Source organism: Thrips palmi, unplaced genomic scaffold (genome assembly GCF_012932325.1).
Source record: "Thrips palmi isolate BJ-2018 unplaced genomic scaffold, TpBJ-2018v1 HiC_scaffold_1, whole genome shotgun sequence".
NCBI lineage: Eukaryota > Metazoa > Arthropoda > Insecta > Thysanoptera > Thripidae > Thrips > Thrips palmi.
The window spans coordinates 525040-545802 of record NW_023144620.1 but is presented as its reverse complement, the minus strand read 5'-3'; the positions used below and the strand labels follow the sequence as shown (position 1 = coordinate 545802).

The 20763-nt window shown below is 42.9% G+C and overlaps 2 protein-coding genes across 4 annotated transcripts; both read left to right on the top strand.

Moving 5' to 3' along the window:
• The first annotated feature begins 1238 nt into the window (after positions 1-1238).
• LOC117639088 (cell wall protein DAN4-like) lies at positions 1239-18091 on the top strand. 3 transcript variants are annotated; one of them, XM_034374507.1, is made up of 5 exons: positions 1272-1373; positions 12155-12269; positions 12898-13114; positions 13468-13520; positions 16978-17114. In XM_034374507.1, exons 1-4 carry the CDS (start codon positions 1331-1333, stop codon positions 13471-13473), a joined length of 381 nt encoding a protein of 126 aa, XP_034230398.1. In that variant the 5' UTR covers positions 1272-1330; the 3' UTR covers positions 13474-13520; positions 16978-17114. The 3 variants fall into 3 exon arrangements, with proteins under 3 accessions (XP_034230388.1, XP_034230398.1, XP_034230380.1); XM_034374497.1 differs by lacking the exon at positions 13468-13520 and having other exon boundaries at positions 1239-1361; positions 16978-18091; XM_034374489.1 differs by lacking the exon at positions 13468-13520 and having other exon boundaries at positions 16978-18091.
• Positions 18092-18207: 116 nt separating this feature from the next.
• Positions 18208-19727, top strand: LOC117639188. The gene is made up of 2 exons (XM_034374618.1): positions 18208-19057; positions 19440-19727. Exons 1-2 carry the CDS (start codon positions 18976-18978, stop codon positions 19694-19696), a joined length of 339 nt encoding a protein of 112 aa, XP_034230509.1. The 5' UTR covers positions 18208-18975; the 3' UTR covers positions 19697-19727.
• Positions 19728-20763: the final 1036 nt, after the last annotated feature.

The window sequence follows — 20763 nt, the reverse complement described above, 5'->3', positions numbered from 1 at the left end:
TGGACCCTCACGGCAAATCCAAGGGTAAGACAGTCAAACACATTCGAGTTAACGCTTACAAGTTTGAACATCGTTTGCCTCACGCATGCAAGTAAGAAACGCACTCACTGTTATTCAAAGGGTGAGACATCCTACACTGTAAAAATTAATATCCGGAATAAACGACGGGTCCTTCGGCAAAAAAATTGCCAACGGTTCCTTCGTTAATTTACGAAGCTCTTCGTATATTTACAAAAACCTTCGTTAATTTTTTGAAAGATCTCTGCTGATTTTCCAATCACGATGGAAATTTACGAAGCACCTTCGTAAATCTACAAAGATCCTTCGTAAATATACAGGGAACCTTCGTTTATAAACAAAGAAACTTCGTTTATATACAGAGATTCTTCGTAATTATACGTCTGGAATTAACGACGGATCCTGCGGCAAAAAAATTGCCAACACTTCCTTCGTTTATTTACGAAGGTCCGCCGTAGATTCACGAAGACCCGTCGTAGATTAACGAAGCCCGTCGTAAATTTACGAAGCCCTTCGTAAATTTACAACGGATTTTGTAAATTTACGATTTTTCTTCGTAAATTTACAAAGAACCTTCGTAAATTAACGACGAACCTACGTTGATTTACAAAAGTTCCTGTAGGAAAGAAACATTTACAGTGCACTTTTGGACATTCCCAAAAACCCTTCGGAAAATATTCCGTCGTAAATTCACAACATATTTTTTACAGTGTACCAAAGTTCGGCGATACAAAATGTATCACCGAAGAAAAGGTCGTACACGAATGCATCACTGAAAACATGGCCGTACACGCATGTACGGAAAGTAGCACCCCATTTCGGTGATACATTTGTGTACGACCTGTTTTCCGGTGATACAATTTAGTATCACCCTTTTTCGGTGAGACAGTTATGTCTCACCCCTCAGAGAGTGAGATGTTTCACTAGTTGATTTTCAGTATACTGCGCTTGAAGACGTAAAAGTGCGCATCAATTCGTCTACGTCTTCGTTTGATACTTCGCCTCTTCGACTTCCACCTTTACTGCTAAGTGTGGGGGAATAATAAAATTTGATAAAATCTTCGACTTAGAAAATCGTCGTTTCTATGGCAGAGTTTGACTCGTCCGGGAAAGAGACGTAGACAAGGGGGAGCCAAGCCATCACGAGCGGCAGCCGAAGAATATTGCCCGAGCTTACTGTTATCCGATTACACATATTGCCTCTGTACGAAGACGATTAACGAGATTATGATACATTCCCCTTCGCAGTGTTTTAAAGGACGTTGTGCACTTTCGAAGCCAGAAGGAAGTGAGCCTCGGACCACGGTAGCGCATGCGCCTACTGCGTGCAGCCATGCATTTTGGTAATGTATTTGGTAATACATTTTCCTCCTTTACTTGTAAAATTACTTCTGGAAGGCAGTGTAGGTTGGCACCAGGGTGATTCCGTGCGTAGAGGGTCATTTTGGATGTATCAAAAATGTTGTTTTTTAAACTTCAACTTTAGGGGCTATATTTGGTGTAGATGGCATACATAGTACCCCACAGTACCCCTCCGAGCGTGGCAGCGCTACAAGTTGACTTTTAATTTCACTCCCTATGAAATACGGCGGAATTTACAGAAATTATGACGGAATTTACAGATTACGGAATTTACAAAGCAAAGTTTTTAGTCTCCTGACCCGCTGGGTTACAAGATAGGTAAAAACTGTTGACGGTGTCATTTTGAGCATCCAAAATAGCGTTTTTTAGCGAAGATTGTTGGAACTTTCTCCCTCAGATGGAGGAGCTACGGCCCGAAACGGAATTGACAACTATTTATACACCCTTACCGTTTTGAACAATTCTGACGGCCTGGAAGCGTCGTTTGACCGACCCAGGTCCCGCGGGCACGGGCTTCTGGCAGCGTTTTTTATGTTCTTTCGATCCCAAGTGGTCGCGAGGTTCCAAAACGAAAAGAAACCCCAGTAGACCGTCATTTGTGTAAGCAGCATAGGTCACATGGTCACACGGTGGACATTTTCCCAAGGGCTGTTTCGGGTTCAACAAGTGATGACACAAAGGTCACCTTCAGTAATTTTGTGAGGAATAAGTCAGGGAAGAGAGTGAAATAGCCAGTTTTCTTTTGATGTGGCTGAGTCATATACTACAGCATGGCAATGTTGTCTTATAGGTGTTGGTGACCATGACGGAACTTACAAAACGACACTTTAGCAGCTTACGACACCTTGATAAACAAAAGTTAGATCGACTAATCCACATGAGGACATGGTCTTCGTTTAGTAAAATAAATTTGAATTGCCCAAGCTACCAAATCAACCTCAGTTCAGGCGCAAGGCCCCGGTGACCTGAAATGACCCCCTACGCACGGAATCACCCACCAACGCAAAACAAATGCTACCGTAGTAGACGACACAAGCGAGGACTGAATTTCAACATGGCAGTCCTGCCACTTGTCTGTGAACTAAAATGTTTCCTTTGTTATATCTGAGTCGGCGGTTTAAAGTTGTGCTGCTGTACTTCACTGTTAAAAAAATTCTTAAATTTAATACAAAATGACATCTTAATTTTAATAACCTTTTGAAAGAATATGAAAACTCATAAATGTTTGTGAAGTTTAAGAAAATTTCTTACATTTACGAAAACATTTCTGACAAGTAATGAAAATATTGGTAACTTTCAGAAACTTTATTAAAATTGAAAAACAGGTTCGTAAAATTAAGATTGTTTGCGAAATGCAATAATTTGTTTCTTAAAATTCCAAATTACTATGACTTTTCATATTTGATTCTCATCCTGCCAGTTAAAATTGTGATCATTGGACGCTTCACTACCAGTGTACGTAAAGAACAAATTTGGATGACCTTCGTCATGTGAAGTCGTGTTTGGAGACCCTTGGATGAGCGCTTCCGCTGCGTAGCGGAGTCTCCGCCGAGAGGCTTGGAGTCATCCACATTCCTCGAGCCCACCTCGGAGAGCTCACTCGTGGCGCAGTTGGTAGCGTTGCGGTGCAGTAATCCGGAATTCCGGGTTCGAGACTGAGTTCCAACCACAACTTCGGCAGTGAAATCGACTACTACCATACAATCAGTAACTCGTAACGGACATAGCGCGCTCAATTTTTCACTTCTCTATATTAAATTCTTCTTAAATGCAAAAACAACTTTTAAGAAACAGATTATTACTTTTCAAATTTGGTTCTTAGTTTTAAGAAGAAAAAGTTTATTACTTTTACTACCAAAAAGTCTTTGTAAACTGCTTCATAAAAAAGTTTCTTAAAATTAAGATGGATTTTTTTACCCTGTAGGAAAGAAACATTTACAGTGCACTTTTGGACATTCCCAAAAATCCTTCGGAAAATATTCCGTCGTAAATTCACAACATACTTTTTACAGTGCAGCTGACCTGCTGCACTTGGGCATTGTTGGAAGTTAATCCATGGACAGAACTTTCTTACCTCGAATTTATTTACCGAGTTCTGTCCATGGATTAACTTCCAACAATGCCCAAGTGCAGCAGGTCAGCTGCACTGTAAAAAGTATGTTGTGAATTTACGACGGAATATTTTCCGAAGGATTTTTGGGAATGTCCAAAAGTGCACTGTAAATGTTTCTTTCCTACAGGGACTTTTGTAAATCAACGTAGGTTCGTCGTTAATTTACGAAAGTTCTTTGTAAATTTACAAAGAAAAATCGTAAATTTACAAAATCTGTTGTAAATTTACGAAGGGCTTCGTAAATTTACGACGGGCTTCGTTAATCTACGACGGGTCTTCGTAAATCTACGGCGGGCCTTCGTAAATAAACCAAGGAAGTGTTGGCAATTTTTTTTGCCGAAGGATTCGTCGTTAATTCCAGACGTATAATTACAAAGAATCTCTCACTGTTAAAAAAATCTGAAAATTCAGACCACTTTTGTCAGACTTGGTGGTCTGAATCTATTTTTCAGACTTGTTTCAGACTGCTTGTCTGAAAATTTTGCCTTCCGGTATGAAAATTGCGACCCGATCGTCTCAGAACCAGAATTCAGACCAGCGCAGTCTGAAAATTTAGATGGTTAAGTCTGAAAATTCAGACCAACCCAAGATTTCGTTTGTCCGCTAGATGGCGCGCATGTTGTGGAACATACCTACTTCTGTTTAAAAGGCTTCTAATGTGAAAATATAGTGGTTCAAAAGTTCCAAATTGATAGGACTTAGTCGGCCATATGAGAACCATTCTCTGCCGCAAGATTTATCTCTCTAATATGGGTGGAAGTTGAACAATCCACATTCTAATTTACCTCTCGCGGGTGGCTCCGTGTCGCCATTTCCTTGGGTGCCACAGGCCGGCCTCTCGAGAGTCAGGGAAAAGGACAAAGGACCTTCTCCCCCATCACAATTTTTACTCAATGTTGTCCGCTCTGGAGGTTCACACACACCTGAGATTCTTTCTACAGGGTGTTTCCTCAATGTGTCAATAATTTGCAGGCAGTTTGGGCATCCCTAGGGGACCATTTTTCGCCAATGAACTAGTGGGCGCAAACGTCTAGGTACGGAGATAATTGGTGTTTGGTAATTGGATTTTGCGCCTACGAGGTAGGCACCCGGTGCCACTGAGGGCGGCAGGACCTGTCGAGGGGGTGTCGCGGGACTAGCAGTACTCGCGGGAGTGCCACTGACCTCGCGGAAGTATCTGAGGAATCCCGCCACCCTCGCAAAGACAGCCGTGAGATCCACTGTAACGGGGGCCACCATGACAGCCTCTTCAGACCCGCGGCAACCCCTCCAAAAAGACATTTGCAAGGTCCGCCGCACCCCTACGAGACTCGAAGCACCCCTCCTAGTCCCGCGACACTCCCACGCGAGGTCCTGCGACCATCAGTGGGTGCGGGTGCCTACCTCGCAGGCGCGAAGGCCAATTACAAAACACCAATTATCTCCGTACTTGGACGTTTGCGCCCACTAGTTCATTGGTAGAAAATGATCGCCTTGGGGTGCCCAAACTACCTACAAATTATTGACACATTGAGAAAACTCACCCTGTATGTCATATTGAATATGTCACGAACCTTAAAGTTCACAATCTTCGTACAGGACTGAATTTTCAGACCACCAAACTCTTAAATGTAAGACTCTCGAGTTCTGAATTTTCAGACCCTTTAAATGGTCTGAATTTTCAGACCTCAAGTCTGTTAATAACTTCTTACCAATTTGGTCTGAATTTTCAGACTTTTTTTTTAACAGTGCTGTATATTAACGAAGGTTCTTTGTTTATAAACGAAGGTTCCCTGTAAATTTACGAAGGATCTTTGTAGATTTACGAAGGTGCTTCGTAAATTTCCGTTGTGATTGGAAAATCGGCAGAGATCTTTCAAAAAATTAACGAAGGTTTTTGTAAATATACGAAGAGCTTCCTAAATTAACAAAGGAACCGTTGGCAATTTTTTTGCCGAAGGACCCGTCGTTTATTCCGCATATTAATTTTTACAGTGTGGGGATTGGAATAAGTCAAAGGAGTGAGTAATTAATTACTCATTATCAATCCATCTTAATTTTAGGAAACTTTTTTTATGAAGCAGTTTACAAAGACTTTTTGCTAGTAAAAGTAAGAAACTTTTTCTTCTTAAAATTAAGAACCAAATTTGAAAAGTAATAGTCTGTTTCTTAAAAGTTGATTTTGCATTTAAGAAGAATTTCATATAGAGTAGGGATAAATTGAACGCCTTATGTACGTTATGAGTTACTCATTGTATGGTAGTAGTCGACTTCACTGCCGAAGTTGCTGGGAAGCATGGTTGAAACTCGGTCTCGAACCCAGAATTCCGGATTACTGTACCGCCACGCTACCAACTACGCCACGAGTGAGCTCTGCGAGGCGGGCCCTAGGATATGGATGACTCCAAACCTCTCGGCGGAGACTCCGCTACACAGTAAATTGAAATGGCAGAATCCCTAACGGTTCGGCACAGAAACCGCCAGTAAATGATTCTGAATTTGGTAGTCACAGAAACTGGCATGGGCTAACAGGAACTGACAGAGGCTCCACAGAAACTGGGATGGGCTCACAGGAACTGCTAAGGGGCTGCGGTCTCGCTGGCCAACCTAAACTCACTGTGTCTCTGGATGCTTTTGTTGTTTAGGACATTATTTACATATTTTGATGAGTGTGCATACCTTTTCTTGCTTTGACAAGTCTACAAATTAACATTTTCCGTACGCGGTACATCTACACTCTTTATTTCCAATAATATTACATTTCAAAGTCGCGAGGTGGAGGGAATCGCAATTGACGATTACGGTGCAGTGTTGTCCGGATTCCGTGGCGAGTGCACGGATTCCGTCGCCTGTGAGCAGAATGGGTTTGCCGTTGGCGGTTTTGGTGCAAAACCGCCCCGGCAAAACCACCCCGGATCTATTTACCTGTCGGTTTCTGCGATTTGGGGCTCTGAGGCCACTACAGACTCTGCCATTTCAATTTACTGTGTAGTCAGCGGAAGCGCTCATCCAAGGGCCTCCAAACACGAGTTCACATGACGAAGATCATCCAAATTTGTTCTTTACGTACACTGGTAGTGAAGCGCCCAATGATCACAATTTTAACTGGCAGGATGAGAATCAAATATAAAAAGTCATAGTTATTTTGAATTTTAAGAAACAAATTGTTGCATTTGGTAAACAATCTCATATTTTATGAACCTGTTTTTCAATTTTAATTAAGTATCTGAAAGATACCAATACTTTCATTACTTGTCAGAAATGTTTTGGTAAATGTAAGAAATTTTCTTTAACTTCGCAAACCTTTATGAGTTTTCATATCCTTTCAAAAGGTTATTAAAATTAAGATGATATTAAGAACTTGTGTCACCATGGACATCGCTTTGATTAGACCTCTGTGTTTATTTAACACACTATCTTCAACTACATGGCCACTGAAAGAGACCATTAGGATCTGACTCACTGGACCAACGTCTTTGTAAACGATGACAAAAACAGTCAATAGTGGGGCAACGTTTTTCTGACGTAAACTAATTCACATCCTATAACCTTACATTAATATTTTCATAACTGAAAGTGATAGCTTTCTGTACTTTCAACTTGAGTAATTGAAAGCCTGTAGTTGGCGATGTGTTTAAGGAGAGTGAGCTTGACTGGGATATATTTCCCATCAAATAGAGTGGGGTTGCAATTATTGCCGGCGAGACATCTGTTTCTCGCCAAAAAATGCACAGTAAAAACACTACTAGGAATCGCTTCGTAATACGAAGAAAATGAAGGCATTGTAAAATCTACAAAGAAATGCTTCGTATTATGAAGCAAAATTCTTCGTAATACGAAGCATTTCTTAATAATACGGAGCAATTTCTACAACCTTTCATTTCCTTCGTAGCTATGAAGCAAATGCTTCGTAGGCTTTTAAGAGTGTGGTGAGACTTTTGTTTCTTCCTAAATGTGTGGCGAGAAATTTGATTCTCGCCACAGAATGGCGACACTTTCTTTGTCTCGCCAAATTTTGGCCATCAGTCTCGCCATTCAATTTTCAGTGTTGATAGAAATACAGGCAACAAACTCATCAATTTATTAAAAAATTGGCATGCTGTGCAGGGAGCGCCTCCGGGTCAAGAAGAAAATGAAGAAGTCATACAATGTAAACACGTGGCATAAGTTGCTTTTACTTTGTCCAGTGATAGTTACGGACGGATTTCTTGCGTAACAGGCATTTGGGGTGATTCGTAACAGACCCGTATAAAAACAAGAATTTAAGTAGTTTTTGCTGTTAAATGCTTGAATTATTTCTCGAATCATCTGCTGCCTAATTCCAATACATTTACACAGCTCGAAATACATTTTAAAGCGAGTTACTCTATGCTTTCCTCTAAAATGGAAAAAAAATGAGGTTAGGATTGACATAGCCTATCAGTTAATGCTGAGGCGGTCAACGGCAGCTTGTAATGTAGATTTTTAGACGTCTGCAGGACACCCGAAGAACACACAGTAAAAATTAATATCCGGAATAAACGACGGATCCTTCGGCATAAAAATTGCCAACGGTTCCTTCGTTAATTTACGAAGCTCTTCGTATATTTACAAAAACCTTCGTTATTTTTTTGAAAGATCTCTGCTGATTTTTCAATCACAATGGAAATTTACGAAGCACCTTCGTAAATCTACAAAGATCCTTCGTAAATTTACAGGGAACCTTCGTTTATAAACAAAGAAACTTCGTTAATATACAGAGATTCGTCGTAATTATACGTCTGGAATTAACGACGGATCCTTCGGCAAAAAAATTGTCAACACTTCCTTCGTTTATTTACGAAGGTCCGTCGTAGATTAACGGAGCCCGTCGTAAATTTACGAAGCCCTTCGTAAATTTGCAACAGATTTTGTAAATTAACGATTTTTCTTCGTAAATTTACAAAGAACCTTCATAAATTAACGACGAACCTACGTTGATTCACAAAAGTTCCTGTCGGAAAAAAACATTTACAGTGCACTTTTGGACATTCCCAAAAACCCTTCGGAAAATATTCCGTCGTAAAATCACAACATATTTTTTACAGTGCAACTGGTGGAGGAGATAACATTCCCGACGATGTTTCATTTAATGTGTAGTAGGGTGGTCCGAAAAAAACCTTTTTTCTCTGATCGGGAACGGGTACCTGGCAAAAGTGGCCGCCATCAGACATCAGAAACACACCTGCAAATTTTTTTTCCGATCGGACAATATCTTCGGTTCCCACTTTGAGGGGGAAATTCCGGATTTATAGGTAAAATTAGGCAATTTGCAAAACGGACTCGGATGCGCTGCTGATGCGTTCAGATGGTCACTCGGGAAGAAAAAGACACCTTATCTACTTTAAACAGCATATCGAGCTTCATATGTGGCCCTACTACAATACCCAGAGACTGGAAGTTCAGCTGAAATTCCGTGTTTTAAGTAAAATCAACACTTTTGCTTCACTGTAAAAATTATGTTGTGACTTTACAACGGAATATTTTACGAAGGTTTTTGGGAATGTCCAAAAGTGCACTGTAAATGTTTCTTTCCTACAGAAACTTTTGTAAATCAAGGGAAGTCCGCCGTTAATTTACGAAGGTTCTTAGTAAATTTACGAAGAAAAATCGTAAATGTACAGAATCTGTTGTAAATTTACGAAGAGCTTCGTAAATTTACGACGGGCTTCGTTAATCTACGACGGGTCTTCGTAAATCTACGGCGGACCTTCGTAAATAAACGAAGGAACTGTTGGAAATTTTTTTGCCGAAGGATCCGTCGTTAATTCTAGACGTAAAATTACGAAGGTTCTCTGTATATTAACGAAGGTTCTTTGTTTATTAACGAAGGTTCCCTGTAAATTTACGAAGGATCTTTGTAGATTTACGAAGGTACTTCGTAAATTTCCATTGTGATTGTAAAATCGACAGAGATCGTTCAAAAAATTAACGAAGGTGTTTTTGAATATACGAAGAGCTTCGTAAATTAACGAAGGAACCGTTGGCAATTTTTTTGCCGAAGGATCCGTCGTTTATTCCGGACATTAATTTTTACAGTGTTCCACAAGTTGTGTGTTCGTGGTGTGTGATGTTTCAGCACTCGGACACTTCGATTCGAGGAACGTGACATCACGTTGAAACGAACGTGACAAAATTTTACGTTCATTTGGGCATTTTGTCACATTCGTTTGGGTGTGAATTGGCAAGAAATCAGCTTTTTCACATGAAACGAACGTGACACAACGCTCAAACGAACGTGACATTTTGTCACGTTCGTTTCAACGTGATGTCACCTCCCTGGAATGAGAGTCCCAGTTCTCCAGTCCCAGGTCTCCAGTTGTAAGGGAGTTGTAGGGAATACAACAAAAGCCGACAACCCTTGCAAAAAGGAAAATATATGGATGACTCCATATAAGTTTCATGCATTGCCAATATAATTGTATCTTGCTCAATATATTGCAAATTATCTTGCGCAATACGTGGTTTATATATGGGGTTATATCTTGGTGCCCGTTAATATATAATGCATATATTTCCCCATATAATATTATCTTCGCGAAATGTATGTTTCAATATCTGACACGGTGCCCGTCGTGGGATGGGGCAGGGTGAGGAGGGCAGACTTTTCAAATAACTTTTCTTAAAATCTTGGCACTTGATGTTGAAAGGCGGCTATATTTCTCAACATGATTTTATCTTGTAAAATATATTGACGCTATATATTGATCAGGGGCAAGGTTCTTTTCCATGCGTTTAAGTCTCCAAGAAATTTTGAGAAATCCTGTTTAACAAGTTAACTGGAACAGTTCGGATATTTTAAGCGCCTTTTTTGGGTGTAGCGCGAAAAGTTCATAGGGACGACCAAGGCAGGATCACAAATGGATGGCGAAATTTACATTCTTTGATAATAGTAAAGGAAGTCTCGGAGTCGTCAGACTCCATGGTGTATTCACACTATATATTGCCTACATATAGAGCAATGTATGAAATTCATATATTTGCCACATATTTTTTATATCGGAATTCACTGAAATTCAAAGGGTGAGACATCTGACCGATTTTCGGTGATACAAAAAGTATGACCGAAAAACGGTCATACACAAATGTATGACCGAAAAACGGTCATACTTAAATGTATGACCAAAAAAAGGTGAGACATCAGCGAGACTGGCTATTGTTTAGCTTGGGGATGTATCAGCCTTTACCTGTGACACACTATAAAGTATGACCGTTTTTCGGTCATACATCGAAGTATGACCTTTCTTCGGTCTTACATTTCAGTATGACCCTTTTTCGGTCGTACATTTCAGTAAGACCGTTTAAGCGGTCAAAAGTCTGACCTTTCTATTTTCAGTGAAAAGTATCCTGCTAAATTATCTTTTCCACATATGACGTCAATACATGTTGGGCCATATATTTTGTCCATATAGTGCCCATATATTTTCCATTTTGCAAGGGAAAACATACTAAATTTCCCTGCGCGCAACTTTCCTCCGGAAGTTCTTAACTTTTTGGCGATCGGTTTGCGGCATTTTAAAGATGAAAAAATCCTGTTCACTTACTCTACAATCGTCCATGTAGCCCAAGGGAAATCTAGTTTAAAACCATACTGAAGTTTGTATAGGTTTTTGGTTACGGTTTTATAAATTGTTTTCCTTGGGCTTTATAGACGATTGTAGGGTAAAGTAAAGAGGATTTTTTCATCTTTAAGATGCCGCAAACCAATTGCCAAAAAAAAAGAACTTCCGGAGAAAAGTTGCGCGCCGTGAAATTTTGTATGTTTTGTCGGCTTTTGTTGTATTCCCTATGACTCCCTTAAAACTAGAGACAAAACAAAATTTTATTTTTTGAAAATGTTGTAAAAATTCCGTTCTTTCATTTGGTTTTTACCGTTTGTCTCTAGGTTTATTTAAAAAAATCATCGTCTTCAAAAGAGGGGGGAAAACCCCCTTAAAAAAGGGTCCAGGGACGAGACTGCCCCCTTGACCTAAAAAGATCACATTATAACTCAAAATTTCATTCCAATTCCAATGAGCACAGAATCAGACCTCTAAGTCCAATAGGAGCCGAGATAATGGCACTTTAGTGAAACACTGTTTCTTTAACTTGGAAATTGCACTGCAAATCCAAGTGTAGGACAGGACAGGTCGACACTTTAAGGCGTAGACCAGTGTGTCCTACGTTTGCAAGTGTCGACCAGTTGTGTACGACGCTTTTAAGTGTCGACCACACTGTGTCCGACGCCTGCGGTGTGGGCCACAACAGGGAAGTCAGTGTCATTTGCCGTAGGACAAACAGTGTCCCACACTACACATGCAGGCGTCGCACACAGTGTGGTCGACACTTCAAAGAGTCGGTCACACCTGGTCGACACTTGCAGGCGTAGGTCAAAGTGGTCTTCGCCTACAAGTGTCTACATGTCCTACACTTAGATTTGCAGTGTGGTCAAAAACGGTGAAGTGCTGTATCTCCAGCACTGGCGGCTATTGATCAAAAACATTTTTGAGGGTCATTCTAGACACTAAGTGGTAACGATTCACTAAATTTAATTGAAATCGGACGACGTCAGGTTTATGAGAATTTAAGTTGGCGTAGAATTACCTTACTTCAATGCAACATACATTTGCCATTTTGTTTCCGAAAATTGGTGAATAATGTCCTATTTTTTATCTTGTCTTTCAGTCGTCGTCCCTATTCTTATCTTTGTGGTGGCCGCCGCAACAGCGTTGCCGACCAAATTGACAGCAGATCCGCCCATCTGCGATTTGTTCTACAGTTACAGTCTACAAAATGGCAGGTCAGTACATAAAGCAGAGTGCGATTCATCTCATCCACACTCCACTGGTCAAATTAAGGAGGAGTAAAGAAAATCGATTTTCGGTTTTTGCTTTTTTTTTTTGACTTTTTGGGCCGTCGGACAACTAAACCTGGCCATATTTCGACCCACAGCACCGTCAAGTCAGCATGAGGGGTGGTCGGAAGTGCCGAAACGCCTGGCGGAATCGGAAGAAATTGACCAATTTGAAAAATTTGTTTTGATCTGAATTTGTTTTTACTAATCAGGCTACTTTTCCGCACTGGCATTACCTTTAGATAATAAAACGTGCCACTCTTCTCAGGAATTATGAGAATAATACTTGGGAAAATCTCGGGAATAACTGAAGAATCGCACGATTCATTCAAATCGCATAGGAATCATGGATGGAATTTACTGGGGATCCTGGAAATGTGGAATTGTGAACACCATAATTCTGAGAAGCGGACCCCTTGGTGAAAAGAAAAGTTCATGTTGGGCCAGCACTCGGATCAACTTCCTCAACAAACGAAAACTGCCGTAACACGCCATGATCCCTGTGACAGCTCGAGGTGCGCGCGTCTGGACATTTCTAGTCAAGTACTCTAACAGCTACATTGATGTGTTCCAGATGCAATGGGGACGAAAAACTACCAGTGCCATGCGAGGGATGGTGTCACATGTACATTCAGTGTACAAACGGAGTGCCGGCGTCGAAAGGGACAAAATGCGGCGGCTTGTTCCACGTGGAAGTTTTTGACTACGAAACCAGAGAATGCAAATTCAAGGAATTTCTTATTTCGAAATACTGTGACTGGTGGAAAACCATAAACACAACTTCAACTCAGGTACGCTCGGTCAGGTCCTGTACATCGACGGGTTTGGCCACGAGACTAAGGGAAGGTGGGGACCCATGTATCACTTTTTTTTGTTTTGAGTGCCAAAATTTTGGTTTTGGGCATAAATCAAATGTTTTGGGTCAGAAGCATGAGTTACTCTTCCTTCTACAAGGGCCAACTGAATTTGTTCATGTATCTCATCTGGTTTTGGATAGGAGTGCAATCTACTAAATTCATGTATTTGATACATGGGACCCCATACCTGGGGTCCCATGTATCACCCATGGGGACCCGTGTATCACAGCTATTTTCTTCAAAAATAACTTTTAAAAAAGGACAAATTATGCAACATTTCCTTGCAGCATTAATTTCTACAATATGTTTATAAGTTTGACCGAGTTTGACCATTCCTAAGGTAAGTTGAGGTCAAAGAGAGAAGGTGAAGATTCATGTATCACAAGTGGGGACCCATGTATCACAGGTGGGGACCCATGTATCACTCTATTCTTGGTATTTGTTTAATGGCAAAATGTAACTAAACTGTAACACCTGTCGCCTGTCACTCTATTATAAAATTGCAATGATTACAGCACAGGCATTAAAACAGGAAAATTTCCGTGATTAATTGCCTCCCAACATGAAATTTGAGTGATACATGGGACCCCAAAAAATGTGATACATCGGTCCCCATTTGTCGGAGCATTGGACATTGCGGTGTATTGCCAGAACCTATGCTCGGATGTTGCTGTTCGGCACTGCTTATTGTTGTCAAAGCCCTTCCGCACACTCCTACATCAAAAAATTGCGATAATGTTCCATAGCAGGAAGCTAATGAAAGATATTTGAAGAAATTTCATTTTTACTTTCCCTCAGTTTTGGGGACCAAAATTTTCACTTAGTCACGCCGCCACGTTTGTTGGAGATGCAAAGTCGCATCCTTCCATAAAATGAAGCTCTCTAGATGGTGTTTCGATTCCGCACCACGCGACTCGCCTCGCGGGCGAAACTGAAATTTAATACGCCGTGATACATGGGACCCCGTGATACATGGGTCCCCACCTTCCCTTAGGGGTAATGGACTCGCAACGGAGCTGGCCGGAATCTCTGCCTTGCTAATTGTAGTTCACCATTTCTCCGGCTAAATATGCGATTTTTGAGATGGCTCGGGCATTTTCGGATACACTGTAAAAATTAATATCCGCAATAACCGACGGGTCCTTCGGCAAAAAAATTGCCAACGGTTCCTTCGTTAATTTACGAAGCTCTTTGTATATTTACAAAAACCTTCGTTAATTTTTTGAAAGATCTCTGCCGATTTTCCAATCACAATGGAAATTTACGAAGCACCTTAGTAAATCTACAAAGATTCTTCGTTTATAAACAAAGAACCTTCGTTAATACACAGAGATTCTTCGTAATTATACGTCTGGAATTAACGGCGGATCCTTCGGCAAAAAAATTGCCAACACTTCCTTCGTTTATTTACGAAGGCCCGCCGTAGATTTACGAAGACCCGTCGTAGATTAACGAAGGCCGTCGTAATTTTATGAAGCCCTTCGTAAATTTACAACAGATTTTGTAAATTTACGATTTTTCTTCTTAAATTTACAAAGATCCTTCGTAAATAAACGACGAACCTACGTTGATTTACAAAAGTCGCTGTAGGAAAGAAACATTTACAGTGCACTTTTGGACATTCCCAAAAACCCTTCGGAAAACATTCCGTCGTAAATTAACAACATACTTTTTACAGTGTAAGAACACTGTAAAAAATTATTGTGAATTTACGAATTTTTTTTTTACAAATTCTCTGTGAAGTAACAATAACATTTCGTTATTTTATGAAATTTATTTGTAGAGGCCGTTTTATAAATTATTCATCACGGAAATCTTCTTAATTTTATGAAATTTGTTCGTTAACACCGCCTTATGAAATGGTATGAACAAAATACATCTCAAACGTGACTAAAATACTACAACAATGTCACAAAAACATGAAAAGTTTCCTAAAATTACAACAAATGCTTGGGTAATTCCGTTGCACAAATCGCTTGTAAGATTACGAGATATGGTGATGCCTTCCTCATTTTACAAGATGTTTCATAAAACAAAACAAAAACGCTGAAATAAGTTGATCTCCATTTAATCAGCGTGACAAGGTAGAACATAAGCGGTCCACGTAATTTGGAGCGTGTGAAAAGTTCGTAATTTTACAAATTACTGCGTGAAGAATAATTCATAAATTGTAAAGAAACAAAATGACGTTGTAAATTTACAGATAATTTGTGCAACGAAATTACCCATAAATTGTTTGTAAATTTACGAACTAATTTTTTACAGTGAAGACATCTTAAAGTATGCCCTAAATTCAAAAAAGTTTCAATTTTCCCACCAGGGCTCGAACAGGAACAGCTTAACCGTTGCGCTACTCAAATGCGCAGGGCGACGGCCATGGTGCCAGGGGCGACGGAGGGGGGACGCATCTTCAACTTGCGATAGAAGCTTCCCGATGCCGCAAAAGTGATGGGACATAGTTTGTCTTCGACATATATCAAGGTGCACCACTTGTCCCATCACTTTTGCGGCATCCGGAAGCTTCTAGCGCAAGTTGAAGGCGTCCCCCCTGCGTCGCCCCTGGCACCATGCCCGTCGCCCTGCGCATTTGAGTAGCGCAACGGCGAAGCTGTTCCTGTACGAGCCCTGGTGGGAAAATTGAAACTTTTTTGAATTTAGGGCATACTTTAAGATGTCTTCTTTCCAAAAATGCCCGAGCCATCTCAAAACTCGCATATTTAGTCGGAGAAATAGTGAACTACAACAGGCAAATCAGAGATTCCGGCCAGCTCCGTTGCAAGTCCATTACCCCTAGCCTCATGGTTTGGCTACGTTGGATGATAAGGGAGTGTGGGGAGTTCGTACCTGGGGCATGATTTTGTCCTGTAGAGCACAGGAAAATACACGAACCCAATTATCCGACCACAATATTTTTGGACGACCCCCGCGTCAATGTAGCGTTTCAAACTTTGGTTGGGGGAATAAAATGGTTCACTCTTAAAACCTTACGAAGTATTTTGAGCATACATATAACAAACTAAAATACTTTGTCATACGAAGAAAAGTTCGTAAATTACGAAGTATTTTCTTTGTAAGCTTACGTATGCTCAAAATACTTTGTTATACAAACCACTATTCTTTGTAAGGCCCAAAATAGTTTGTAAGGTTTTCTTAGTGTTGATTTGAATCGCTCATACCCTGATTCAACCACCAAGTGAATTTGTGATACCTGTTAGTCTGTAGAGCCTCTGTCTCTGTACCTGTCTCTGGTTCTTTGTCCCGTATATTTCGGGACGGCCTCCGCGCCACAGACCCCCCTACATTCTAAATAGAGCTGTTTTATCTACAGATAACACGATCTTGACCCTCGTCACTTTTTAACTTGTCGTAGCTGGGGGGCTCCGCCCCCCAGGCCCCCTTTCTCCAAGACAGAAATGGTCTATTTGCAGAAATCTCTATTTTTCGACGTTTTTAAGGTGTTTTTCGCCTATAAAAACTGAACCAGTTGAGCTAGGATGGTGAAATTTCGCGTGTGCCGAGCCAAGGACATACCCAAGAAGTGTGCAAAATGTCACCGAGATCGGCCGAGCCGTTCAGGAGGAGTAGTGCGGACACACAGACACACACACAGACAGACAGACAGACAAAACTTTTCAACCCCACTGGAGTAACAGGCTTCGCTATCGCTCAGCCAATTAACGCACGTGTCTTTGGCTGGAACCGAATTTTGTAAACTGGACCATTTTGATTTTCATGCCCCCTTCCCCCTTGAACCGCCAGGGTGACCTACCTTCTGAAAATATATTTTATCGTCTTAGATACCATCTACGGCTGAACCCACAACGCCAGCTGAGCCCTCCACGACGGCGGAGGCGGAACCCTCCTCGGCGGAACCTTCCACGACGGCTGAGCCCTCCACGACAGCCGAAAACCCCACGACGGCTGAACCCTCAACAACAGCTGAGCCCTCCACGACGGTGGAACCCTCCTCGGCTGAAGCTTCCACGACAGCTGAGCCCTCCACGACAGCCGAACCCTCCACGACGGCTGAACCCTCAACGACAGCTGGGCCCTCCACGACGGCCGAACCCTCCACGACGGCTGAACTGTCAACGACAGCTGAACCTTCTTCGACAACTGAGATCTCCACCACAGCCGAACCCTCCTCGGCGGCTGAAACCTCGACGACAGCTGAGCCCTCCACCACGGCTGAACCGTCAACGGCAGCGGAACCTTCTTCGACACCTGAACCCTCAACGACAGCTGAACCTTCTTCGACAGCTGAGCCCTCCACGGCGGCTCAACCTTTTTCGACAGCTGAGTCCTCCACGAAAGCCGAACCCTCCACGACGGCCGAACCCTCCTCGACGGCTGAACGCTCAACAACAGCTGGACCCTCCACGACGGCTGAACCGTCAACAACAGCTGAACCTTCTTCGACAGCTGAACCCTCAACGACAGCTGAACCTTTTTCGACAGCTGAGCCCTTCACGACAGCCGAACCATCAACGACGGCTCAACCTTTTTCGACACCTGAGTCCTCCACAACAGCCGAACCCTCAGCGACAGCTGGGCCCTCCACGACGGCGTCCTCAGCACCGGTCACCTTCTGGACGGCAACGACGCCTAGGGATCCGCCTTCTTCGTCGACGAGGCCAGCCCCCTCTGCTTGGCCGCCTTTGCCCGTCCCGTCTTCGTGCTCACGTCAGTGGGCCTCGCTGCTCATCCCTGCGCCTGGTCGCTGTGACCATTACGTCGTGTGCTACTCGGGCCGCAAGCAGACCATGCCGTGCCCGGCGCCACTGCACTTCCACTACAACCTCCAGGCGTGCGACTGGCCGGCCAATGCAAAGTGTGCCTAGCCCGAGACGAAAGAAGAAACGATGCTGTTGAGAAAATGTATTCTACAAATACAATTTTTGCTACATGCTAGTTTCTCTGCATTGAACTATTCCTTTGAACCCTTCACGAATTAATCAAATCACAGAACCCCTTGACTTCACTTCTCACTGTCATGGAATGACACTAATGGTTGCAACATCGGCGTGGTCTAAATTGAAGGTGTAGCTTGGCAATGGGAGAACAGGCTAGAACGCACTAAACTGTGCTATCTGCTTCGCATGCATCAAAAGTTCCAGTCGATCACTCATTCACAAGAAATTAAAATAATTTTGAAAACAATGTAAAAAGTCTATTTTTATCGGGGGTAGCTGAAGTTTTCACTGAAAACGTAATGGTCGGACACATAGCCAAATTATGGCGTGACAAAGAGTCACGCCTCTTATTGGCGTGACACAAAATTCACGCCGAAAATCGGCGTGACATGTGAGTCACGCCCTCATTTGGCGTGAATGACGACGCTTTTTATGAGAAATGTTATGCCAAAAAGCGGCATGACAAGAAATTCACGCCAAAAATTGGCGTGAATTTTTGAGTCACGCCGATTTTTGGCGTGACTTTTCTGTCATGCCGTTTAGTGGCTTGACACTTCATTCACGCCCCTACACTGAGAAAAATCTTCTGCTCCCGGACCAAGCTGACCGTATGGTCTCCCCCGTTCGGTCCCAGTAACTAGAATATGGTGGCACGGGCCAGAAAGGTTAGCACCGAACGCCAGCCTACTTTAGTCCCCAGACCCAAAGTCGTGTGGTTCGGAACATGGCGCGGTTTTGACGCCGGGAGGCAGCTTCCGGTTCGTGCTCGGGGCGAGACTCGAGTAGTCACCCATCTCTCGTTTCCGGCTCCAAAGTGTCTCATTCTCGTCTCGAAACTCTTTCACTATTTCCGGTCACCTGTTCGTGGCAGCATCAGGCAGCATGTCATCTGTGGCTTGCGACAAAGATGTCGCAGCGGCTTTGGCCGACTGGGGCTTCGAGCATCTCCAACAGCACTTTGCCAGTAAGTTTGAAGTAATTTAAGGTATTGATCGTGTCAATCGTGTTCTTGCTCTTGGATTTGTGTTCTCGTTTCGATGGACTCGTACGCATCGACACTAATCTTCTTATGGTCTTGACATGTACAAATATTGTGTTACTTTGGCCGCCAAGTTTGAGGTTATGAGGTTATGTTCGCCGAGTAGTGGTTTGTAGTGTCACGTATTTGTCTCAAGTTGAAGGCAGGTTAATATTTGTCTCATAACAGGGAGTGCAGACTCCTGCATTTTATTTTTCCCAGTATAACCTATCTTCTTTATTCTTTAAACTGTACCGTTCATAACAGTTTCTCGTGCCAGTCTGTGGACGGGGCTTGCGCTCTCTAACACCCATTCCTTTTGTTGCAGAACACAAGATCGTCTTCAATGCCTTCCTCGTTTTAGACGAAGACACTCTAGAAATTATTTTGCCCTCGGCAGATGACGCTTTCATGCAGACTTTTAAATCTAGAGTGTCTGAGCTGGGACCGCTTTCCAAGAGAAAACGAGTGGATTCGGTGGCAATTGAAAGCTCTGGTGCCCTATCAAGGAGTAGGCGTGTTACTTCTACTTCTGCTGGTGAGTACCTGTGCATTGCTGATCAGAAAATAATTAAAATAAATTAAAATAAAGGTCTCAGAACGCCTATCGGTTCTCTTCTCCCACCAAATAGATGCACTAAAACTCTACTTTTCTTTCACCATTTGCCGAGAGAGAGAGAGAGAGAGAGTATCCGTTACATAATTGACTGACACTACTTTTTTGGCCCGCCCTTCTATTCAAAAAATAGAAGATCCTCCGCCGGCATGCAGAGCCCTTCAGTCGCGCATGACTCCGCCGAGGCCGCGTGTCGTTGAGGCGTGCTTGGCGTCCTCCAGGTTGTAGGGCCTTTGAGTCACGCAAGCACGCCGCCTTGGCCGCGCCGCTTCCAGCTTGTCCTCCAGGCGCGCCGCCACCACCGTTGAGGCGTGCTTGGCGTCCTCCAGGTTGTTGGGCCCTTGAATCACACTAGCACGTCGCCTAGGCCGCGCCGCAGCCAGCGTGTCCTGCCATTCGTGCGGCATTCAGCCTCACCACCTGGGTGACGGCGTTCTTGGCCTCCACCGGCATGCATAACCTTTAGTCGTGCAGCACGCCGCCGCGGACGCGCCGCAGCCAGCCTAGCCTGTCCTCCGTGCGCGACGCCACCACTGTTGAGGCGTGCTTTCTTATTGCCTAGTTTCTACTGAAACTGGAATGTTTTGTAATTGGCTGAGCGATAGCGAAGCCTGTTACTCCATTGGGGTTGAAAAGTTTTTCCTGTCTGTCTGTCTGTCTGTCTGTCTGTGTGTGTGTCTGTCCGCACTACTCCTCCTGAACGGCTCGGCCGATCTCGGTGAGATTTTGCACACTTTTTGGGCATGTCCTTGGCTCGGCACACGCGAAATTACACTATCCTAGCTCAACTGGTTCAGTTTTTATAGCCGAAAAACACCTAAAAAACGGCGAGAAATCGAGTTTTCTGCAGGCAGATCACTTCTGTCTTGAAGAAGGGGGGTCTCCGACAAGTTGAAAAGTTGCAAGGGATCTAGAATGAAGGGGGGTCTGGAGGGCGGAGCCCCCCAGCATGCACCAAGTTAGAAGTAACCGACGATGGACAAGCCATTGCCTGCCGAAGGCAGGCTAGCGCCGCAGGCCAAGGTAGGTACGCCAG